Source organism: Nomascus leucogenys, chromosome 5 (assembly GCF_006542625.1).
Source record: "Nomascus leucogenys isolate Asia chromosome 5, Asia_NLE_v1, whole genome shotgun sequence".
Taxonomy (NCBI): domain Eukaryota; kingdom Metazoa; phylum Chordata; class Mammalia; order Primates; family Hylobatidae; genus Nomascus; species Nomascus leucogenys.
This window is the reverse complement of record NC_044385.1, coordinates 29,370,714-29,397,149: the sequence shown is the minus strand read 5'-3', so window position 1 is coordinate 29,397,149 and position 26,436 is coordinate 29,370,714. Positions and strand designations below refer to the sequence as shown.

At 35.9% G+C, this 26,436-nt stretch overlaps 1 protein-coding gene across 1 annotated transcript in view; it reads left to right on the top strand.

Moving 5' to 3' along the window:
• The window catches only part of SPATA17 (spermatogenesis associated 17), a 235,765-nt gene that overhangs the window by 145,130 nt on the left and 64,199 nt on the right, over positions 1 to 26,436 (top strand). The window contains exons 8-9 of the mRNA XM_030812868.1: positions 5,302 to 5,450; positions 25,864 to 25,990. Of these exons, the coding sequence (XP_030668728.1) occupies positions 5,302 to 5,450; positions 25,864 to 25,990 (276 nt within the window). The remainder of the gene's footprint in view (positions 1 to 5,301; positions 5,451 to 25,863; positions 25,991 to 26,436) is intronic.

The following is a 26,436-nucleotide window of genomic DNA, read 5'->3' as shown; positions in this document are numbered from 1 at the left end:
TGGTAGCTCACTTCCCTCTGGGTGAGTGATCCTAGGGAGAGAGAGAGAGAGACAGCTTTCAAAACAGAAGCCACAGGCTTATAAAGCTAATGCTGGAAGTGACATCCCATCACTTCTGCCATGTTCGAAATGAGTAAGTCTATTTTATATTCAAGGGCAAAAGACTACACAACCGTGTGGATACCAGGAGGCAGGCGCCCTTGGGAGTCATCGTAGAGACTGCCTTTTATACCCCCAACCACTGAATCATCCTTGCAATAAGATAGCCCTGCATTCTATTTCATTAAAAATCTCCCACTTTGCTGTAATTATTTGTGATATATGTTGTGTTTCCATTCTCTATAATTACATCCTTATTTCCTATTATTTGTATCTTCTTTTTTGCTCTCTCAAAACTACTAACTGATAATTAAAACTATTAACTGATGGTTTATACTGTCTTAGAGAAAGAGCTATAAAATATACTTGAAAATCTATAGTCAGTTTCCCCCTTGGACTGCTTTCTCTTTTTCTTCATCTCTGATTCAATTCCTATGATATTCTATTTATATCTGTATTCTTTTTTTGAGATGGTGCCTCGCTCTGTTGCCCATGCTGGAGTGCAGTGGAGGGATCTCAGCACACTACCACTTCTGCCTCCCTAGTTCAAGCGATTCTCCTGCCTCAGCCTCCTGAGTATTTGGGATTACAGGCACCTGCCATCATGCCCTGCTAAGTTTTGTATTTTTAGTAGAGATAGGGTTTCACCATGTTGGCCAGGCCGGTCTCGAACTCCTGACCTCAGGTGATCTGCCTGCCTCAGCCTCCCAAAGTGCTGGGATTACAGGAATAAGCCATCACGCCAGGCCCATGTGTCAGCATTCTCAATTACCTAGTAAACTAATCCATTTATCTGAATCTGATCATTCTTTTCTTCACTAAAATGGAGTGACAAGCATAGTGGAGTCAGCAAGGAGACAAAAGAGAGATAGTAGGAAAATTTTCAGTTTTTTGGGGGATATATCTTCAGAGTAGGGTTTTATTATTCCTTTTTAAATAAGAGTTATATCAATATTCTAGTGAAAGCATTTAAAATAGTTTTAAATGTAAATATAGAATGAATTTTCTATTATGAATAACTGAATTTTTGCTATTTTGAATTATGTACATTACCATTTTTCTATTAGTGTAAGTAATCATCACATTGCATATATAACATATAACATTGCATCAACAAGCAATTAAATTTATTAATTATTCTATCAAGAAAATAATAACTCTAGCATTTCCATTGCACATGTATTAAGTGTTCAGTCTGTTAAATGTATTAACTGCTCAAAAGCAGTTAAGGTAGATGTAACATTGCATATTTAAATTTTTAATAATCCACACTGCGGCTGGGTTTGGTGGCTCACACCTGTAATCCCAGCACTTTGGAAGGCCGGAGCGGGTGGATCACCTACAAGGTCAGGAGTTCGAGACCAGCCTGGCCAACATGGTGAAACCCCGCCTCTACTAAAAATACAAAAATTAGCCGGGCATGGTGGCACATGCCTGTAATCCCAGCTATTTGGGAGACTGAGGCAGGAGAATCGCTTGAACCTGGGAGGCGGAGGTTGCAGTGAGCCAAGATCACACCATTGCACTCCAGCCTGAGTGAGACAGCAAGACTCCATCCCAAAAAATAATAATAATAATAAACCACGTTGCATGCTATATTCATTTGTATGGTTATTGGTACTACATGGCATTCATAGAGTAATTTTGCATACAACTTTTTAGGAAATGTGAAAATTACATGGCATGAATAAAATAAGGGCATGTAAATATTTCTGAGCTGGAAACACCATGAAGTTCATCTGAACCAAACTACCACACTATACAATATTCACAACATTAACCATTAAACGTAATATTATGGTATAGGTGTTTTATAATGTTATTACATTTGCTTTATTGCCCTGCTTTTAATATACTTTTAGTGATGTGTCTTCTTCTACACTTGTCAGTATTCATTCTTCATCTCTGTTTCTCAATACAACCTCTGTACAACCATCTTCATTCCTTACATGGCTTTCTTCCTCCATACCATTCTATGTACACATATACCTATATACATAAGTGTATTTAGTATGTGTGGAATGCGTAGGCAAAAGGTACATATATAGAAATAATGTATGGATGATGTATAGGTATATGGAAAATATATATGTATAAATGGTATATCAGCCCATATGGAAGATATATATATATGGTATAAGTATAAAAATAGAAGAATACACACATTTGTAAAACAACGTGTGTGTGTGTGTGTCTGTGTATGGAAAGAGAGAAATATATATGTTTATATAAAGAATATATAAACATATGGTGGAATTTAAAAATATGTATTTATATATGTATATATGTATACTTACATATGTATACACACATATACTCCTGAATTACATTTATCTAGCATGCTACAAAATAAGGATCCCTACTAATATATTCTCTTTTCTTTCTCTCTTTTTTATTCTCTTCTCTTCTGTTATTTATTTTCTCTTTCAGTGTTTTTTCTTTCCTTCTTCTTCTGTCTCCTTCCTTCCCTATTTTAAGTTCCTCCTCCTTTTCCTCTGGCCATGTCATCCCCACTGCCCTATTCTTCATTCTCTTATCTTTCCTTCCTTCTCAATCTTCCTTCTGTCATCTTTTCTTAACACCTTCTCCTCTCTTTACTTCCTTTGCCTCTTTTCTTCACCATTCTTCTTTTTTCTTTTCTCTTTCCCTTCTTCTTTTTTTTTCCCAAAATGGGATTGTTTTACATTTTGTTTTGTTTGTTTGTTTTTTTCTGAGCCATATTCCTGTGTGTTACCCAATAATAAAAAACTGTATACCTCATTGGTGACATTTAAGATTATGCCTAAATGATAATATTTGTTCTCTAATCAGAGTAGCTCTACTTGCCAGGTGAATTTTTTAAACATCTAGGACAATTTTATGGTTTTAATAATTAAGCTTAAACATATAAAATGACTATAAATAACATGAATTATGAAAAATACAGCAGAACATAAATATATTTGACTCTCATAACCAGGGCTTAGGTGGAGGCAACGTAAACTAAACATTGAAAAACCATAGCTAAGAGTCCAGAAATACCTGTAGGGTCAAGTTGAGTCTTGGATGATCTAGGTATTCTAGGGATTAATTTGAAATAAATACAATCAGCAGATCTAAAGTTTGATAGATGAAAGGTACACATAGATATACAGATATATAAATATAGATATATATTTACAAAACCTGGGTTCCCATGTCACTGTAGGCATGACTGGGATAGATGATTGCCTGATATCCAAAAAAGGCAGTTTTTCAAAAGAAATATAAATCAACAAAAATTTGACATAAGAGGAACTTGACAGCTGGTGTCAAGTTCACTAACCAAGGAGCTGGAAGACTATTGAGCTCAAAGACAAGATGCTAATTGTCTGAGGTATAAATGTATGGACCAGGCACTGCAAAGACATAGGGACATGGACATGACTGCACAAAGGTCAGGGATCATGAAGGTGGTAGTGAACCCAAAGGGAAGACTGAGTTTACTTTCATTCTAATCCTAAGCAGGGCTTCTTCTCTTTCATTTTCTAGTCTCATTGGAACTAATAAGTTCCAGAACAATAGTAGAGTAAGCCTACAAATAGATACGTGTTATGTTTGCTTATCAACAAAGGTTAGAAGGCATAGCATGGCCACCAAGAAGACCATTGCTCCTTGTGAATGCTGGTCTCTTCAAAGTCATAGCCTTGGGCCATTGTGTATTTCTTTGATGCTACTATTGCTCAAAACCTTTTAAAAACTCTTCTTGAAACTAATAATTATGATGGTAATAATAATAACAACAATGTAGTGGGAACCACTTTGAGTGTTTACTGTGTTCTAGGTACATGGTAAGGGTGTTATATTATCTTACACATCTTAAGAGAAATTCTGTGATGTAGTTATTCCATTTTACATATGATGAACATCAGCATAGAGACATAGTTTGCCCCTTGTCATAAAACCAAATATTAATTTTTTAAGTCATAGACTCTGTCAAAGTAAAAGAATAAGAATAAGAAAAAAAAAAGAAGTCCCATTTGATTTCTTAATAGTGGACTTGGAATCATGTTACTGTATCTTTAAAAAGTAAAATTCCAATAAAAATCCATTAACTACTTTCAAATATAGCAATCCTCCTGTCCAGCTGTGAAAAGTACTAGATGATACTTATTTGCCATTTGTGTTATTTACGGTCCATGACTTTTATGGTAACTGGTTCCTATTATTGGTTTCTATTAATGTAAAACATAAGTGAACATAAATGAGGCGTGAATCATTTCTTTTTATTAGCCCCACAGTCTTCACTCAGTGCTTGCAGAACTCCAGCTGTGTCTTGTTAGTGATAACTTATTTAAAGAAGATATTTTTAAGAATAAGGAATTTGATTAGAAATCTTTGTCCATTTAATATTACTTCTCTCCTATACAATAGTGATGAAAAACAACCAATATGCAATTAATGGCACAGCAAAATCTTGAGCTGCCTTTGATTTGTATTGTGCCTAATATGATACTAATTAGACAACCAGTGGATTTTAGTAACTAGTATAAATAACAACTAACTTGAAAGCAGGATATGTCGTAAGTTACTTTTCACAGTGCAGCTGTGGACTTTCCTCTGCTAAGTATTTGTGTCATTAAAAGGTTGCTATTGGTATCAGATTAATTGAACAATAGAGTTTAGAATTTTAAATAAACAACATTTAAAATAAATAAAAGTTATGGTTCTTCTGTGTTTAGGAGGCTGCCTATTAAATGTGACATTTGACATTCACCAAAAAATTTTAAACTTAATGAAAAAACACATGCTCTCCTATTTCTATTTATAGAAGGGCTGTTGGAAAGCTATGCTTAGAATTTTTTCCTAATATTTGTATTTACTCAAAAAGGGAGACAATTCTTTTTTTAATTATACTAAACAAAATGTGCTTTGTAAAATTAGAAAACAAAGCAACCTATAACAAGTTTATCAGTTATAACATGAAGATCTTTTGATGTAAGTGGGGAAACTTCTGTTTAATTTTAAAGTTTTTTAATGTAATCAATTTTACTTGACAGAACATTGCTTGAAAATAAGTGATATTATGTCATGTATATTCTAACTCAGCGAAGAACCAATGGTGTTTTAAAAATAACTTAGTAAACCTGCTGCACTTTGTAGATGTTCACTAGCCTTGGTCATCAATAATACCTCAAAAAAAAATCTCCCGTATAAAATATGTTCCTCATCCTGTCTTGTCAGGGGCCCTTCCGAGATATCACCGAAGTATTAGAACAACGCTACAAGCCTTTGGAGCCAACGTTGCGGGTGGCAGAACCAATCGATGAGTTAAAGTTGGCCAGAGAGGAGCTCAGAAGAGAGGAACGGCTGCGAAATGTAAATGACAATATGTGAGTTCTGAGCTTAACAAAAATAGCTGTGACATATTTGGTGCCTTAAATTTTCTAATTTTTCTATTTCCTAATACTGTAAAAAATCTTTTATTTGTGAGAAAAGGTAAAGCCACCCTTGACCTGTTCCAAAGCAATAATTTTTCAACATGGAAATGATTTAAATGAGGTCAGTATTGATGGCAAAAACTCTTTTGACAACTCAAAAGACAAAAGAAAAGATCGGCATTTTGAGGATAAATGACCACTCTCTATGTATCTGTGAAGATAATTTTCTTAATTATCTATAGTGAAAGCATACATATTTATGAAACGCCCAAAATAAGATCCAGAAAGACAGAAGAAACATTTTTCTTAATGTGGACTAAATATCATTTTGATCTATTGACATAACATTGTAGTTTTAATAAATCAGATATAATGAAAGAAGTTAGCTTCTTTATGACTGAGGAAGATGACTGAAAAAGATGAAGAATGATTTAATAGCATATATCATTTTAAATTATTTTATTAGCATCATGGATTTGGGTCTTAATTCAGACATCTTTCTCTCAGGCACTTTCTCTCTCATAAGACACTTTGTCATCAATAGAGTCATAGATAACTTATAAATAGACCATTTTAAATCCAAAATGGCTTTATTTGTATGATTGTCATTATTCTATAATGTCTCACAATTATCTTTGCAATGTATCTTATAATACATTTTAATATTATTTATATGCTAAATAAGACATTATTACATTATAATACTAAATATTAATGATAATATTGGTATAATATAAATTATTATAAATTATGTAATACAAAAATATAACATATAAAATTATAATCATTTATTACATTTACATAATACATGTGCTAATTATGTTATGTAATAATTTATATAATAATTATAAAATATTTTAAAAGTGTTTTTTGATATAGAAGGAAATTAGAATTACCTCTTATCCATTGTAGTGGATTTTGGATTATTTTAAGAGTTAGAAGATATATATACATGTACACATAAAATATGCTTTATTTGAATTATACATTTACACAAACATATCAAAGACAAAATTGGCAGGCATCTCAAGTAATTTTTATAAAGCTTTTCACTTTATAGCAATTACTTGAAGTGAAATAATTAGCTGTAGAGTGTTTAGCAGATTCTTTCAATAATTGATTGGGTTAACCCAACATATGATGAGTAAGAAAATAAGGAACTTTTTTTTCCAATTAGTTTTGAGGAGGTAGATTCATTTTACCGCACATGTTGTAGAAGATTAAAGCCTCTCAGACTTAGCCAAGCAAAATATAAAATTTAGTGATTATTATCTAAAGAGTTATATTACTCAGAATTCTTTTTCTATTTCCAACGATGCAAAGGTTTACAAAATAGCATGACTAATTGCTCAAATAATTGAGGTGATTATTATCTGATTGATATTTCTACAGAAATCATTGTATATTAAACATACTGTGATATCATTTCTTACTATTTTCCTTAGTAAGCCTAGAAAGATCAGCTATCAATGTTATCCCCAAAGAAAGTTGCTCGATTTGTATTTTCCATGGAATACTTGTACATATCTTCAACTTCCACAGTGTTGCTGATGACCCTTTGCTCTGAGGCTTTCAGAGATTGCAAAGTCTTTCTAAGGTTTTCAACCAATCAGAAAAAAACCAAGTTGGAGATGCTAAAAAAATTTTCTTATAGATTCAAAGCTATCATGTTTTTTTTGCAACTAGGCTAAGTAATTGGTCTTTAGCCTAAGGATAATTCCATTATTAGAATTGAAACACTGATTTTTTTTCCATAGCTTCTTCTGAAACCATTTTGTTTTTTGTATACTAGTTAATGCATTATTTTATCTTATGTGACAAAAGATATGTTAGAAATATAGGCTTTATATCATTGCAGATAATAATTCCATGAAGTATAGTCCTGTCACAAAGATTCATGGTTTGTTAATGCAGAGGGTCCTTTTACCACAAAACCAACTTTACCTATAAGGAGTTAAAAGTGGTATATCAGGAACCTGCTATCTAGACCTAGAAAGGTAGAGTTTTTTATTTCTAATGTTAAGGACTCAAAGGGTAGCATTATATCTGAGAGTTTAATACATTTAGCTCTTTTGTTTTCATATCATTATGAAAATTGCAGTGTGTTATAGTACAAGTAGTATGAACTTTGAAACTAGATCTATATGAACTCAAATCTTAGTTCCATTAAACAGCAGTATAATCTTAGGTTAGTAATTTAGCCTACCTGAAACTCTATTTTCCTGTCTGTAAGATGAAGCAGAAATGTTACCTTAAAAGGTTGTAATGAGGATTGATAGAAAAAATGAGTATAAAGTGTCAGGAACATAGTAGGGTCTTAATAAAAGAGAATTATTAACATGCTTTGTATTACTACAAATGTAATTCTGCATTTAAGACATCAAAAAAGTTGTAAGAAATCACAGATTCTAAAGATGGGCTGGATTTTGTCCCCTAGCCTGGAGAACCAGAAGTTGAGGAGGACAATGAGCACAGCTCTGCCTACACCACAGCGTCCTAACCTCATTAAAGGCTTCTCTTTATGCATCTAAAAGACATTGGTTTTTTATATGTTATATTTTGTATTACATAATTTATAATAATTTATATTATACCAATATAAGTGTATTTGTTTGCTAGGGCTGCCATAGCAAAGTACCACAAACGGATGGCTTAAAAAAATAGAAATGTACTGTATCACAATTTTGGAGGCTAGAAGTCCAAGATGGAGGTGTCAGCGGAGTTGGTTCCTTCTCTGTGAGAAAGATTCTCTTCATGCCTCTTCATTAACTGCTGGTGGTTTACTATTAATCTTTATGTTTTTCAGTTTCTAGAAGCATTCCTCTGATCTCTGCCTTCCTCATGTGGTGTTCTCCCAATGTCTATGTCTGTGTCCAAATTTTTCTTTGCTATAGGGACACCATACATATTAGAGTAGGTGCTTACCCTACTCCAGTGTGACGTCATCTTCATTTGTTACATCTGCAGTGACCCTATATTAGTCCGTTCTCACACTGCTATAAAGAGCTACCTGAGACTGGGTAATTTATGAAGAAAAGCGGTTTAATTGACTCACAGTTCCAAACGCTGTACAGGAAGCATGGCTAGGAGGCCTCAGGAAACTTACAATCATGGTGGAAGGGCGAAGAGGAAGCAAGCACATCTTCCCATGGTGGCAGGAGACAGAGAGCAAAGGGGGAAGTGCCACACTTTTGAACAACCAGATCTCTTGAGAACTCACTCACTATCATGAGAACAGCAAGGCAAAAATCCGCCCCCATGATCCAATCACCTCCCACCAGATCCCTCCACCAACAATGGGAATTATAACTCAACATGAGATCTGGGTGCAAACACAGAGTCAAACTATATCAGACCCTATTTCAAAATAAGGTAACATGTTGAGGTACTGGGTGTTAGGAATTCAGCATATAAATTTTGAGAGAACACAATTCATAGCATTGCATTCATAGTTATTAGGAATGACAAAATGCTTCTTAATAATCACAGGCTGGTAGGTTATAGCTGTTAGTTACATATCTTCTTTAAAATAAACATAGCAAATAGGACAATAATAATAAAGACGTGGAAGACAGTTTACAGAAGTTTTTTTGGAAATCATTTTAAAGCTTTATTTGTTCTTGTTTTTAAAGGAACTCATTCAATTTTCTCATGCCATCTCAAAGAAAATTATTTCCCTCACTCATATGTCTATCCTTATGAAGCCAGGAAGCCAAATAAGCAATTAATAAATAATTATGAAGGAATCTTTATATGGGAAGGTCTCATCTAGATATTGTGAGAAATAAAAAGGATTATTTATTGATTCAACAGATGTTTACATGTCAGGAATAGTTCCAAGCTCTAGGGACATAGCAGTGAATAAATTAGACATAGCCTCTACTCTCGTGAAACTTATATAGCTGAAAGCAACCAGAAAACCCAACAAAATTTTTAGTAACATTTACCAAGTACTTGATAAATGGTCAAGTGTGTGTAAGAGACAATGTATATATTTTTAAATGTCGAGTTTTCTCTGGTCTGATAATCTAGGAAAGTGTTCTTGGCAGATAAAGAACTGAGTTGGATCCTGCAAAAGTTGATTGAGATTTTGATAGAGGAAAGAAGAAAGTAGATAAAAGTAGGCTGATGATATGAAAAGGAAAACAATGGTAGGAAAAGTTGACAGAACAATGACAAGACCAATTTGACAGGCTAATATTTATGTTAGAGAGCAGGAGAAAGAAAAATTGCAAAAAAGTTCAAGACCAAGGAGTTGGTGGTTTATCCTATAGGTAATGGAAAATTATTTATTTTTTTTTTAGAGAAAGTGGATGGTATAAAAAGAATATAAATTTGATTGTGAGACAAATGTATTTGAGAAGAATATGATAGATGCAGTGAAACCCATTAGGATAAATATTGCAAAAACTTTGGTAATAGGTAATGGGTTAGAATTAAAATGATAGAAGGATTCAATACTCTCTTCTTCTTCTTCCTCTTCTGTATAATCTTTGAATGGTTGCTTCTACTTGAAAGATTTTAATTACCCCCTCTATGCCAATGATTTCCATTTTAAATATGTACGATCTTGATCCTACATTTCAGGTTTACATTTTCAACTGCCATCTTTGTTTGTATCTCCACCAGATGTCCTAAATGCAGTGTATAACACATTTTCCTGCATCTTTTCTTGAGTGTGAATTGCATCACCAACTATCTGCACAAGCTAGAGACTTGTGAGTTACCTTCTCCTCCAGCATCATCCATATCCTATGAGTCCTCAAGTCATGTTTATTCTACCTTTTAAGTTTTTCTCAAATTCAGCCTCTCTTCCCCTTTATACTATCACTGTCTTAATTTAGGCACCTTAAAATTCCTTAACTTCAGTTGCCATAAAATCCCTTCAACCTAGTCTACCTAGTCTTACTCTCACTCAGTGCATTTTACCACACAAGCACTAAAGAGATTCCATTATGCAATTATTATTCAGCTAAAATGCCTTTCAGTGGCTTTTTATTGCCTCTAGGATAAAGTTTAATTTCTTATTGCAAGACACAGTTTCTTCAGGATCTGATCCAAGCTTATTTCTCTAGCTAATCTTTGTCATATTCTGTAAAGAACTTTGTGCTCCAGAGATACTGAGCTGTTTTCATTCTTCTTTATGTCCCTGGTTTGCTCTTGTTTCTGTTAGAAATTTTCTGCTTCCTTTGATTTATGAATCTCCTCAAATCCATTTAAAAAAATAAAGAAGAATTTTTGTTTACCTTTTAAAACATTAAAACTACAACACATATTTATTGTAAAAACCTTAAACTGATCCTCAGTTATGTTTTCCAGAGGTATCTGTTGTCAACCCTTTCTTGTGTATCTGTCCAGGAATTTTTGGTTACATGTGCAATTATATGTATATTTATTATTTCTTTGTTAAAATATGACAGAATGTTATATGTAATGTACTTCTTATTTATGGGATATGGTGATCACAGAGAATTTTAGGCTTTAAAATTTCAGAAGGGAACATTTCAAGGAATATTTCCAAAAATGAAATGGGACCATGAAAGTTGCTTAGATGAAATGGGAAAAAAAGTTATTATTATTAACAGGTGGAGGAAATGGGAGGCCATAATGGTACTAGAGCTATTCAATGTTTACTTCACCAATCAAGACAGCAGAAATGGAATGGAGTGGACAATCATAAATCAGATGATACAGGCTATGATATGGTCTTCACTAAGGTCTTATGAGAGGTGTAAAGGTCCTATACATTGATATCTTCTGTTAATTGTAAACATTCTGGCTTAATACAGGAGACTATAATTATATCCAAAATACAATGGATTTAGGATATTACAATAGAAATGAGAACCAACTAGTTCAATTAATTTTCTGTTAGGCATAATAATGCTTCCCCAATCCCTATTGCCCTGCCAAAGAGTCTACATGCCCTAATCCTAGGAACCTGTGAATGTTACCTTACATAATAAAAAGGTCTTTGCAGATTTGATTAAATTAGGGACTTTTAGGTGGGGAGATTATCCTGGGTTACCAGAGTGGGGCCAGTTTTGTAATTTAAAGGTCCTTAAAAATGGAAGAGGGAGGCAGAAAGAAATTTGACTACATGAAAGGAGGTCAGAGTGATGCAATGTGAGGAGGGTTCAATTTACCTTTGCTAGCTTTAAAGATGGGGCATGAGCACCATGTCAAGGAATGAAGGCCGCCTCTAGAAGTCACAAGAGGAGCGGAAATTGATTCTCTTCTAGATCCTCTAGAAGGAATGCAGTCCTGCCAATATCTTGATTTTAGCCCAGTAAGACCTATTTTGCACTTCTGATCTCAAGAATGATAAGTTAATACTGTTGTTTAAGCCACCAATTTTGCGGTGATTTGTTATAACAGCAAAAGAAAATAAATGCGAGTATTCTTCCTCAAGGTTTTCAAATCAAGAAGCTACCTCGATAGGTCAGACTTTGGTGTTTAGATTAATTATAATCCTGAGCTAAATTTGAAGGAACTCCTTAAATCCCTAAGGATTCAAGAGTCTTCCACAAGTTTAAGTTATAGACATCGAGAATTTAAAAAATGTAACAGTGACTGGAGTTTCCCTATGAAGAGGAGTTCATGATTAAAGCATATTGTAGCTATATTTTAACTTATATAGGCTTTCATTTAAGAAACTGTACAGACAGCTCAACAGCTGTCTCTACATCTTTTAGAAAAATAAAAAAGTATTAATTTACTGATAGTTACTCAGCGTAGGTGAAATGAGAGACATCCCATAAACATTTAGTAGCATAGCAGAACTAATAACTCTATTTCTTGAGCTCCTCCACTTGCTGGAACTAATAGCTATGAATCTAATGTGCCTTCATTTCTCTCAAATTTGCAACCTAGCTTAGATAGGGGCCTTGGTAAATATTGGATTTGGTAATATTATAAAACGGAAATGGGGTCCATTCACCCACCACAGTAAAACTCAGAGGTTTTTGCAGTGACAGAAAGGAAGGTGTTTATTGCAGGGCACCAAGCAAACAGATTCAAGGAAGCTCATGCTTAAGACCCAACCTCGCCAGTGGCCTGCAGTTAAGAGTTTTTAAAGGCAGGAGCAAATTTCAGGAAAGCAGTAGCTACAGGCAAAATCATAAATCAATACATGGAGGTCACACACTAGTTTTGGCCTAAAAGGGTGAGATATCTTGAAGCAGGAGCTTACAGATGGTAGGTAGATTTAAAGATCTTCTGATTGGCAATTGGCTAAGAAAGAGAAACTCTTTTTAAAAAATTGGGATCATGGTTGGGTGTGGTGGCTCACACCTGTAATCCCAGCACTTTGGGAGGCTGAGCCACGTGGATCACTTGAGGTCAAGAGTTCGAGACCAGCCAGGCCAACATGGTGAAAGCCCATCTCTACTAAAAATACAAAAAAAATTAGCCAAGTGTGGTGGTGGGCACCTGTAGTCCCAGCTACTTGGGAGGCTGAGGCACAAGAATCGCTTGAACCGGAGAGGCAGAGGTGGCAGTGAGCCAAGATCACACCACTGCACTCCAGCCTGGGTGACAGAGCGAGATACTGTCTCAAAATTTAAAAAAGTAAAATTGGAGGTGAATAAAAAAATGTTAACCGGTTAGAGGGAATGACTTCCCCCAAGCCCCTTACGAAGGAACTTACAACAAAGAGTGATAGTTTAAGTTTAGTCTTCACTTCCCCCTTATCTGGGGTCTAAGTGCCAACAGATCCATTCAGTGAGAGTCTGAGCCCATGAAAGACAACTCAGGGACCTATGGTAAGATGTTATCGTTAGTTACTACAGGGAAAGCAAATAGCTCTAGAACAAGTTACTTATTTACTTCTGGGGCTGAAATTTCCCTTGAAGGGACTCGGGATTTTCCTTTATTTCTGTGCTTGGTGTCCACAGGCCCCTAAAAAAGGGGGAACCATGCTCCGTTGTAGTAAATATCAGTAAAAAGTGAGTAAATTACTCACTTTTATGTATTTATGTATTTATTTATTTATTTATTTGAGACAGAATCTCGCTCTGTCGCCCAGGCTGGAGTGCAGTGGCGTGATCTCAGCTCCCTGCAAGCTCTGCCTCCCGGGTTCACGCCATTCTCCTCCCTCAGCCTCCCCAGTAGCTGGGACTACAGGTGTCTGCTACCGCGCCCGGCTAATTTTTTGTATTTTTAGTAGAGACGGGGTTTCACTGTGGTCTCGATCTCCTGACCTCGTGATCCGCCAGCCTGGGCCTCCCAAAGTGCTGGGATTATAGGAGTGAGCCACCACGCCCGGCCAAATTACTCACTTTTAAAACTTTAAATATAATTTCTAATTAAGTATCATTTCGTAGTCATTACTATAAGAAAAATGTTGTGGGAAAGGTTAAGAAACAAGATCTAAATAACAGTTTTTAGAAAGGACATTTTACAATGTGATATATACGGGTGAGCACTGGTTCTATTTATCATTAAAGAATAGTGAAAAGAAAATTTAACGTATCTCAAAACTTTTTTGTCTTGTGTAGTTTTTTCAGACACTTTAGACCTTTAAAATTTGCATATTTTCTGAACTATTACTGTATTATGATAAATAGAGATTATCATATATTTTCAGATAATGTTTTCTTAACAATTCAACTTTTATTTGTAACTCTTCCATTTATTTTAATTACTAGCACAGTGTGCAACATTTATTAATCAGCAGAGCCTTTTTAAGTTAAAATACTAAATTAGCTAACCCCATTAACACAGAATACTCCAAACAAGCAGTAATAGGAGAGGTAGTTACTGTGCAAATCGTATTATACATGCGGGTGCTCTAGGGCACAGTTAAGCATGATTACCCTCTTTTGATCCAGTATTCCTCTGCCTCTCCCAGCTAATTTCCAGTGGAAATTTACAAAGTGCTGCCTTCATTTTTCCAGCTTAATTTTTCTAAAGAAGTTCTGGTACTTTATAACACTGGGGATATAGATAATAAGCCTGTGTATAATTAAGAAGTTCTAGAATTTGTCTACAAAATAGCCCTGTATTACTTTGGCCGTATAGTGAGAACTGTGCTCTCTTTTTGTCCACTGTTTCTCTGAAAGAAAAAAAAAGTTTATTTTAAGTAAATGACCACAGAATACCAGAATTCTATTCTTACAGACACCTGCGTCTAAAGAAGCTTAAGATTTTAAAAATCTATATAATTTGATAATTTGGAATACTTTCAGTGATATGCTTGAGAATATGTACTTCTAGTATATATAATCAGACAAGTCATAAAAAGACACTTTTAGTATTTGGACTTTATGCTGTAGAGACATTCATAAGACCAGCACAGTGTTTTAGGCCCTGAGTGAAAGATCAGATAGCTTGCAGTTATCACTCTGTTAGCTATGGAGATGGTTTAGAAATGGGAGTCAATGGGGACAGAGGCCAGAGTCTGGGCCACAGTCCAGGGGCCACAGTCCAGGGGCCACAGTCCAGGTCAGAGGTGAAGAGGACTTGCCATAGAACTGAGACATTGGTAATGGAGGGTAGAGAAATGTTGAGAAGCTGCTTTATAGGTAGGATCCTATAGCCAGGCATGTCCAGTTTTTTGGCTTCCCTGGGCAACACTGGAAGAAGAAGAAGAATTGTCTTGGGCCACACATAAAATGCACTAATGATAGCTGATGAACTTAAAAAAAATCACAACAAATAATTTTACAATGTTTGAAGAAAGTTTACAAATTTGTGTTGGGCTGCATGTGGCCCACGGGGCATGGGTTAGACAAGTTTGCTATAAACCCTAAATCAGATTTAGGGGTGAGCCTGATATGGTCTGGATGGTGTGGTCAGAGGCACAGATGCATTTAGGATCACTGTCTCAGAGCTTTCTTACTTGCAAAGAACAAATATCCATTCAAGGAAACTCAAGAAACTAAGGGGATGTTTAAAAGATACGAGGAATTTTATATAGATATAAAGACCCAAAGAAAAACTGGACTAAGATGAGTAGGGGGCTGTAGGGACATGGTGTTCTTCTTCTAGTGGCATCTCTGCTTTCCTCTGCATGTCTGCTTCTTTGTACTGACTAGCTTAACTGATGACTCGTAAATCATAAATTTTCTTTCCTATAAATCTTTAGCTTTCACTTAGTTACCACCCAGGCCTAATTCAATATAACCTTCCAGCTCTAGAACCCACAGCTACTTCTGTTTTTCAGTTCAAATTTCTGAGAGAGAATCTGTTTTGCTCAATTTATGTTAACAAATTGGCTCACATACGCCATAGGCTTGGAACAAAATAGACAATAAATAAGGGTTAAGTTAAAGGTCTATTAACGTACTAATAGACCACGACTGTGGTCTAGGGGAGGGGTGTCACATTATATCAAATACAGTTTTTTTGTGATAGTAGAGCCACAAGCAAGAATCTCAGATTGAGGAGAGCAGAGGCAGGAATGTCCTTTCATGCCCTAACTTTGATGGCTTCTGACTTAGGTGACTGGCTAGAGGATGATGTTTTGACTTATCTAAGAAAAAATATATAAGAAGCATTGCAAATTTGATAGCATGGAGGATTTGGATATGAGTTTAATTTGGAGGCAGCTCTATTTGAGGTTCCTCTAGTGTATCAAGGTAAATATCCATAGTGAACATTTGAAAATACTGTTCTTCAGTTAAAGAAAGATATGGTGTATTGAGATAAAGATTTAGAAATCATCAGTTTAGAGGTGATAGTTAAAACCTTAGTGGTGGAATAATCCCTCAGGAGAAACTATAGAGAGAGAAGATTACAGATTTCTAGGAATTGCTTTAATGTTAGGGCAGTGGTTTTTTTTTTGTTTTTTTTTTTTTGAGATGAAGTCTTGCTCTGTTGCCCAGGCTGAAGTGCAGTGGCCTGATCTCGGCTCACTGCAAGCTCCGCCTCCCGGGTTCACGCCATTCTCCTGCCTCAGCCTCCCGAGTAGCTGGGACTAAAGGCACCCACCACCACGCCTGGCTAATTTTTTGTACTTTTAGTAGAGACGGGGTTTCACCGTGTTACCCAGGATGGTCTCGATCTCCTGATCTTGTGATCCGCCTGCCTCGGCCTCCCAAAGTGCTGGAATTACAGGCGTGAGCCACCGTGCCAGGCAGGGCAGTGGTTTTTAGTCAAGATTGCTTAACTGCATCATCACCTCGAAGTTTAAAATTATATGCATATGAATTCCCAAGTCTCAATCACAGATAGTTTGGTTCAGTAGGCATATATATTTGCAAAATATGCCCAGGTGATTCAAACAGTTCTGGTTAAGAGTTATTACTTTCAGATATTGGCAGAATATGACAAGTCAGTCAAGAAACAGAGACAGCAAGAAAGAGAACCAGGAGCGATTGTGCAAATCAAAGAGGACTGGCTACAAGAAATGGATGAACAGCTTGATGCAAGTTCAAATTCAGTGAAAACTAAAAAGGAGACGGGGCGCGGTGGCTCACGCCTGTAATCCCAGCACTTTGGAAGGCCCAGGCGGGCGGATCACGAGGTCAGCAGATGGAGACCATCCTGGCTATCACGGTGAAACCCCGTCTCTACTAAAAAAACGCAAAAAATTAGCCGGGCGTGGTGGTGGGCGCCTGTAGTCCCAGCTACTCTGGAGGCTGAGGCAGGAGAATGGGGTGAACCTGGGAGGCGGAGCTTGCAGTGAGCCAAGATCGCGCCACTGCACTCCAGCCTGGGTAACAGAGCGAGACTCCGTCGCAAAAGAAAAAGAAAAGAAAAAGAAAGAAAGAAAACTAAAAAGGATATCTAGGATTTGGCTATTGGGGAGTCATTCATTAGTAGATTTTACTTTCCCCTGTGACTATCACCTAGTTGTTACTTCTCCTGTATTTTCTTTGGGAATTAACATCACATTAAGCCCTCTATATATTGTAGAATCTATAGTCTTCTGTTTAAAAATCATTTTGTTACATCTTTGGTACATTCACAATTTATTAAGAATAACTAATGGTGATTTGGTGATCTCATACAAAAGCTTGCACAGTAATTTAAGATATAATTTATCTTGTCAGGGACCTTAAAATCATTGACGGAGCTACTCACTTTAAAATTCTAAACCAGAGATTGCAAACTAGTAGCTTGTGAGCTGCATATAGCCTCCCGGGGGTGTTGTATTTGGATCCCACAATATTCTAAAAATTAGGTAAATTGAAAAGTAATTAAAAATGACAATTAAATTATTTAAAACTCCAGATTTTACCGCTTATAGCAAAAATCAGGAGATCTAGAAGGAGCAGGCTCACAGTCTGACATGGCAACAATTGATTAAAACTTGGACTCTTTGGTTTACATCTGACTCATTTATGTTACCTGCCTGGCCCTTTAACAGAAAAATAAGAGAGCCTTGTTCTGGACGATAAGCTTCTCAGCAACAGAGCCCCTGACTTATGCACTACACTTAGCACAATAGTTGACAAACAGTAAGTGCTAAGAGGTTTTTTACGATTGAATTTTGACTCTTGAGCTTGAACTAGATTTTGCTTGTTTTAGCCTAACATATCAGATCACAAAAATCATTCTCACTAAAACAAGTCAAGCCAAAAAATGAAGTCAATTATGATTTATCTTTGATGTTTATTAATACTACACTAACAGTCTCAGTAATAGGCTTATATTTTCTTTTGTTGTTCTTACTGTGAACTTAATTTTCCAAATTATGTCTCCTAAAAAACTAGTCAAGACTAATGTTAATGAGTTTCTTTCAAATAAGTTTGGGGAAAAATTACATTGAAAACACTTAAATGGATTTTTGACACTTACAGGGCTTCTCAGTCTTAAATATACTTTTATTTGATGTAACTATCAAAGAGGGGAAATATAAGACAGAATAGCATTTTGCAAATGTATTCACTCAACAAATATTATTGCATGCTGACTGTATGCCAAGGCACTACATTAGACATTGAGAACATAGCAGTGAACAAGACAGACAAAAGTCTCTCTCTCTTTTTTTTTTTGGGACACAGTCTTGCTCTGTTGCCCAGGCTGGAGTGCAGTGGTGTGATCTCGGCTCACTGCAAACTCCACCTCCCGGGTTCAATTGATTCTCCTGCCTCAGGCTCCCAAGTAGCTGGGATTGCAGGTGCCCACCACTACACCTGGCTAATTTTTGTATTTTCAGTAGAGACAGGGTTTCACCATGTTGGCCAGGCTGGTCTCGCACTGCTGACCTTAGGTGATCCACTCACCTCGGCCTCCCAAAGTGCTGGGATTACAGACATAAGCCACTGCCCCCAGTGACAAAAGTCTGTTGACCTTATGAAGCAAATGGCCTAGTTGGCCATGAGTCCCCTCATCTCATCCCCAGATCATAGTTTGGAATACAGTGCTCTGGATATAGTTTGATGTATTTCTTCCCACCTTTTATTTATTTATTTATTTATTTATTTATTTATTTATTTATTTATTTATTTTGAGACAGGGTCTCAGTCTGTCACCCAGGCTGGAGTGCAGTGGCATGATCATGACTCACAGCAGCTTTGACCTCCAGGCTCAGGTGATCCTCCCACCTCAGCCTCTCTAGTAGCTGAGACTACACCTTCTCACCACCACGCCCAGCTAATTTTTGTATTTTTTGTAGAAATGGGGTTTCACCATGTTGCCGAAGCTGGTCTCAAACTCCTGGGCTCAAGTGATCCACCCACCTTGGCCTCCCAAAGTGCTAAGATTACAGGCATGAGAAGTTTATGTTCTTTAAGTGATTTATATAAGTCCTTAAAATATCTAAGTTCATCATTTTTAGCCATTTTTGAAACTTTGTTAGTTTAAAACATTAGATGTAAATGGCCTGAAAGAAGAGCCTATGTGAATGCTATTTAGCTGAGGCCTTTAACTTTAGCATCTTTCGGCAGATATTTTTAAAAATATTTTTCACAATCAGAAGAAAATAAAGTGAACTCTACAAAATATATTTCAGAAATTTGTTACATAGATGTAATGAAATTACTGAGCCAAGATGATTTGAGATTGTTAATAATAATAATAACAAATCCAGGGAAATGTATTCCTCTTAGGCTAAGAAAAATGTAAGGAAAAGGGAAAAATATCTTTCCAGTTACATTTAGAAGCTTGCAATATAAGCTTACTGTTTAGTTGAACAGATAGTCTTGCCACTTGCATTCTTTATATTTAAACATTACATTTCTGTCTCCACCCTGAGGGGGAGATATTGCTGCCTAAATAGTTCATGAGTTTTAAATTTGTACTATGAATTCTACTCTAAGTATAAAATACTGTGTGTATTAAGCACTTATAGCTATGGTTTATCCTCAACTATAAAGGAAGTCTGTCTAATTTCTATTCCAGATTGTTGCTCATTTTATTAATATCTCTTCAACAAAAACTCCACTAATCTATGTTTTGAAATCTTTCTGTTCATACTAATGAGCTATATATTAGGTTTACCTGGACATTTAGGTGGTTAATACATACAGTAAAGATGCTTTTTATTTTTCATATTGAAGGTAATGAAAAATAGACTGTTATTTATTTGCTGACCTTTTACTAAAACTCAAACTATTCTGTATCATAAAGGACAAATATTCGACATCTTATGGCCCGTTTTAATGGGCCATAACATGATTTGTTTTTTTTAGAAGGAGCAAAATTATTCATTATTAATTATACTTACTACAATTGTAAAACATGTCTCATCCTATTTCAAATATTATTGCCAAATAATTTGTATATTTCCAATTACATGTTCTTTCAAAATGCTTTGCCTTAAAAAAACTTGTGATTGGTTTATGAGAACCGGGTCATCTGATAATTAGATCAGGCACGCTCAGCCCCTCAGCCCTCAAAACATTAAATTTACTATTTTCTTTTTTCTTTCTTTCTTTCTTTTTTTTTTTTTTTTTGAGATGGAGTCTCACTCTGTTGCCCAGGCTGCAGTGCAGTAGTGTAATCTCGGCTCACTGCAGCCTCCACCTCGTGGGTTCAGATGATTCTCAGGCCTTAACCTCTTGAGTAGCTGGGATTACAGCCCCATACCATTACACCTGGCTATTTTTTATATTTTTAGTAGAGATGGGGTTTTGCCATGTTGCCCAGGCTGGTCTTGAACACCTGACCTCAAGTGATCCACCCATCTCAGCCTCCCAAAGTGCTGGGATTACAGGCGTGAGCCACAGCACCCGGCCTAAATTTACTGTTTTCTATATTATAATAATGGTTAAAATATTAGAGTTAAGATTAACTTTTGAGCAGGTATACTTTTATAACATAAAAATTTTCTGTTTGTTGATTCATTTATTAGATTAAATCAACGTCATTTATCCATATTTGCTTTTACATTCGTTCATCAATTCTTTCCCAACTTTTAAATGTAGGTGTCTTTACTTGTCAAATCAAGTTTTGTAGAACAGAGTACAGATTCCCTTCCCTTAATAAGTCTAGAGTGGAATGTTTCTATTCTTATTTTCTTCATCCCAATTTAACTAACTGTTCTGTTTTGAACATTACTAAGCTCTTACTCCTTGCCACTTCTTTGGCAAGTATTTTAGATAGACCTTTTAAGCAGATATTCTGGGATGACCCCTAGCAGCCCGTCCTATATCCCTATTTAGGAGTTCCTGTCCTTCCAGCGTTGTTAATGATTGGCATGAGGAGGCTGCTCATAGACTAACATCTTTATTAATGAAGCTTGTGATCTTTTGAGAATGTGCTAAAATTTTGCTATAAGAACAAAAAAATTGACATAATTCCTACTTTATGTAATTTAAAAGATAAAACTATTGATTTTCTAAGAGATTCTTTGTCATTTATTACCTCTGTAGTGCATGCTAAAGAAATAATAGCATCTTACAGTCACTCTTATTAGAAGTAAACTACTACTTGAACGTACGAAGTTCAATTACTCAAATATTGCAACAATAAAATCCATAAGACCTTATTTGCTATTCTGTTATCTCATTATATTTTCTTGCCTATAAAGGATAAGGTTTTGAAACTTGAAAAGTAAATAATGTTATACCTACTTTGAGAATAAGAAAAAGTATGTGTTTCTCTTTTCCCACCTGAAAAAGTGAATGTGTCAATAGTCACTTATTGTTTAAGAGTCTTCCTTCCTTCCTCCTTCCTCCCTCCCTCCCTCCCTCCCTCCCTCCTTCCTTCCTTCCTTCCTTCCTTCCTTTTCTTTCTCTTTTCTTTCTTTTCTTCCCTCTGTAGCCCAGGCTGGAGTATAGTCGGCTCGCTGCAGACTCCCTGCCTCCGGCTCCCGTGATTCTCCTGCCTCTGGGCGGCCGCCCCGTCTGGGAAGTGAGGAGCGCCTCTGCCCGGCTGCCCCGTCTGGGAAGAAGTGAGGAGCACCTCTGCCCGGCCGCCCCGTCTGGGAAGTGAGGAGCACCTCTCCCTGGCCGCCCCGTCTGGGAAGAAGTGAGGAGCGCCTCTGCCCGGCCGGCCCTTCTGGGAAGAAGTGAGGAGCGTCTCTGCTCGGCCGCCCTGTCTGGGAAGAAGTGAGGAGCGCCTCTGCCTGGCCGCCCCGTCTGGGAAGTGAGGAGCGCCTCTGCCCGGCCGCCCCGTCTGGGAAGAAGTGAGGAGCGCCTCTGCCCGGCCGCCCCACCTGGGAAGTGAGGAGCACCTCTGCCCGGCTGCCCCATCTGGGATGTGGGGAGCACCTCTGCCCGGCCGCCCCGTCTGGGAGATCTACCACGGAGGCCAGACGCAATGTGGGGGCTGGACGTGGTGGCTCACGCCTGTAGTCCCAGCACTCTGGGAGGCCGAGGCGGGTTGATCACTTGAGGCTAGGAGTTCGAGACCAGCCTGGCCAACATGGCGAAACACATGAAAAATACAACAGACAAACCAACCAACCAACCAACCCAGTGACAACAAAACAGGTCTACCCTGGAGTCATACTCTAATTTTTTCTATTTTCCTCCCTTTCTGATCCTTTATCCCACTTTCTTTTTCTTCCTCTTCCTTCTCCGTCTTCTTTGTCAAATAGAGGATTGAGTTATTATCATTGATCCATACGAAGTCCCTCTCTCATGTATTTTCTTTAATTCCCACCCCCCATTTCTATTCCCCGTCTTCCCATGTGCAACCTTCCTAATATGTTTGATATCCATCTTTTTGTTTGTATGTATTTTTAGCAAATGTTTATTGTTTTGTGTGCAAAAAAATTAATAAAAAAATTTTTGATTAAAAAAGTCTTGTATTTATTTTATAATTCATAAATACGAAATCTCTTCCAATAGAAGGTGGAAAATTTCAGACTTCTCTGGGCATCAAATGATCATAAGGCATGTAATTTAGCAGCAGAGTTTAGAGAGAGGAATGTGATAATGGGCGACCACATTGATCCTCAGTCTTTATTAGCCTTTGTAATGCTGTGGCCAAGTCAGCCTTCCAAAGAGAGAGCCAGTGTAGCACCTCAACGATGGTTACAGGGTGTGACAGGAGTATCTGCAACTGGGCTAATATTCTCAGTTGCATAGAGATGCAACGTCCATCATAGAGATGTTAAGTAAGACAATATGAAACTGCTAAAACTTGACCTGTACTGATAGGAGACAATATAAGCACCCTGGCAACAGCATTCTATTTTCTGTCTTTTTTTTTTTTTTGAGACAGAGTCTCACTCTGTCGCCCAGGCTGGAGAGCAGTGGCTTGATCTGTAAGCATAAGCACAACTAAATATATATTAAAAACTGGTAAAAGAACATCGTTTTAAAGTAATTGATAACTGTAAAATTTTACTATAAACCAAAGTGATTTTTGTAATGTTAGTAGCTATTTATACTTTATAGAGCAAGTCTGATTTGAGAATTAAATAATTTTTTCCTAATTTGAAGATAAATGTTATTTAAAGATTATAAAATATCTAAATATTTTTGAATATACATACATGCACTATATATGTACAATTAAGAATATGTATATATGTTGCTTTCATGAAACATGTTGGCTAAATGAAAGTAGAGTTAATTCATGAGCAGGGAAATACCCAGTCTTCCAGCCTTGTCATCTCAGCCATCCATTCCCTTGAGAAGGCAAATTTTGTTCAGACACAAAAGAAAAATGTACTATTAAAATGCAATTCAGAAGTGATAAAAACTTAAGTGCAGCAGCCGTCTCACAGCACCTCCTTTGTATACTCAGGGACATTGGGGCCACATTAATTTTTTTGTGTGTGATGTCCATCCCACATGCAAATTAGCACTGGAAGGACCATAATCTGTCTTATATGAGAGCTCTTTTCCCAAGAGCATACGTAATACATGCTTCTGTAACTTTGTATAATTCAAAGCTCTGTATTGTTTATTTTTTATTTTAAATAGTGTTAGAAAATATTTTCTTAGGAAAAATATTAAGAATTTATTAATAATATTAAAAAGAAATTGCAGAGAGGTATTAAAATTGATGAAAGAATGCTTTTTCTAAGTTTATTAAATGGCAAAAATAATAATTTTCAATTGAATTTAGATTTTTAAAAACACCCTTCTTTATCTTAACTAAATGAGATCATCTATGTGAAAATTTTGGCATACAGTAATGGCTCAATAAATATATGTTGAACTTCAACTTTTTTTTTAAGTCTGAATTTCAGAATATTTTTCTCAGGAGAATATTTTATTTTGCTATTTATAGTTTTTATTTCCCAGAGCTTCCACTTTTTTCTAAATGTTTCTTTTATGTAAAAAAGCATCCAACTTTTATTTCATTAATACCATATCTCCTTTGATTATATGTGTTAAAAATGTCTGAATTTACTCCTGTTTGCTGCATTATGATGTCTGTTTCCTCTAGCTTATTCCTTATGTTTGAATTTGTGTCCTTCTTCCACATTGATTATTTTCCCACTGGTAATCCATTCTTAAGTTTATATTAAAGGGAAAATATAAAAATTACATTAGAAACTCTATGGATGTAAAAGAGTGGCTTTTTGATAGATTTTATTATACTCTGATACAGCTTTTTAATCAAAACATCCCCAAATTGTTGATATTTTAACTCTTTTCTCTGAGAACTGTCACGTCTTTTCAGAAGATGCAATCAGTCTTCTGAAGGATATAAGTCCAAGCTGCCAGTGCACTTAAGAGACGAGCAAGGAAAGAGTTCAATGGCCAGTCTTTGGATTAAAATCTACATATTCCATTTGGTGCCTCCCCTTAGACTTCCTCTGTACCTGCTTTCCTTGAGACTAGAGCTTTTTGGTGTAAATTTTTCTGAGAATAGGCTCTTAGGGATACACGGACCGGGACATGGACCTGGGGATTTCATTATTCCTTACCTAGACTCCAGCTGTTTTCATCTTCATTCCTTCTCTCACTTTCTGCAATAACTGTAGATTTAGTTCCCGAGCTTTTCCATGGTTCTGCAGGACAAATTGCCCTGTTTCTCTTTGACATCTCATTCTTCTGGCACTTAGATTTCAATTTTCTTAATTCTTTTGTGTCATTTATGAATTTTCTATCTTCCTTCCACCTGTTAAAAATTAATTGGTATCTTCAATTGCTCTTTCTTATTTTCTGTCCTATTTCTTCTTATAAGTTTATAACTTTTTAAAAAGATGTATTTACTCTTATTTCAGTGTGTTTTGGTGAGGGATCTGGGTTATACTGAAAGCATATCACAATCTTAGATGTTCTGTGAGAGTTTATATGGGTTTTAAAAGTTTGGTCTTTTCTGTTGATCATAAAAATATGTAAAGTAATAATGATGATGATGATGATGATAATGGTTGCTGCAACAGGTTCCTTTGATTTTTACATCTGCTTTTAGCACCAACATTATTTATTGGACACATTCTTTTCAGCCTCCATGTTAAATACCTTACATAAATTAAGTTGTTCATTCATTGTAATAACCCTATATGGAAGTCAAGGCTCATTCAGGTAACTTGCATAGGGTAATACAGCTAACAAAGCAAAGCTAAGATGTGATTACAGGTCTGGCTGGCTTGAAGACCCCATTATTCATAACCGCTACTGCTACCAATAATGCCACCATTATTCAAGTGACTCAAAATTGAAGAAAGCCCACTTCAATGAGAATTGACTATACTGGCTGTCCTTTTGATTTAAGGATACTATTTTAAAATTAAGAACATTTTCATTTATATGATGAATTTTGAGTTTTTGGCATAATTAATTCATAAATGTATTATTTAACATTATCTTTCTATATAAAATACTTAAGACTCATAAAAATTCTATGAAGAACATTTTAGTATCTCCATTTGAAGAATAGAAAATAAAGATTAATAGAAGTAATTAACACAGACAATCAGTGGCAGAGGTTGAAATGGAATCTAGGTATTCTGATTCTAAATAATGTATCATTTTCACTGTATTATAGTACTTCTACAAAACCTTATTTTAAAAATCAAATGTCTCTAGAAATCAAGTTAAGAATAGCTCTTGAATATTTCTTTCAGGTTTTTGCCATTTTCTTCATACCATAAAAAAGAAAAGTACATCCCATCAATGCATTTATCAAGCAAGTATGGTCCTATTTCTTACAAATTCCGAAGTGAAAATCCTAAGAAATGGATCTGTGACAAGGTGAGTTAACAAAACATTTTAAAAAGTTATTCCTTTTTAAAAGATAGAAATATACATTAATTAGAGCAAATATAAATATTCTTATTACAATTAAGAGCTTTATGGTAACAAAATTTTTTATAGCTGTTTTAGGTAAAGATGGTGCAGCTGACCTATGTAAGTTTTTTTTTCAGTATTGTATTCTTAAGTTTTATGACTTAGTTATAACTTAGCTGCTCTAGGATCAAAGGCATGGATCATTGGCATTGGCATATGACCAGGATCAGGGCTTGAGTATGAGGTCACAGAATGGAGTTAAGCTAACTCTTGGGCATGGAGATCAGGGCTTGTTTGCTCTCTCTCAATCTATGTATGTATGTTTATAGATAGCTAAATAAAGAGGAGGGGAGAGAAGACAAGCATTATATAAAACATGATGTATAAATGTATAACATACATTTAACCTG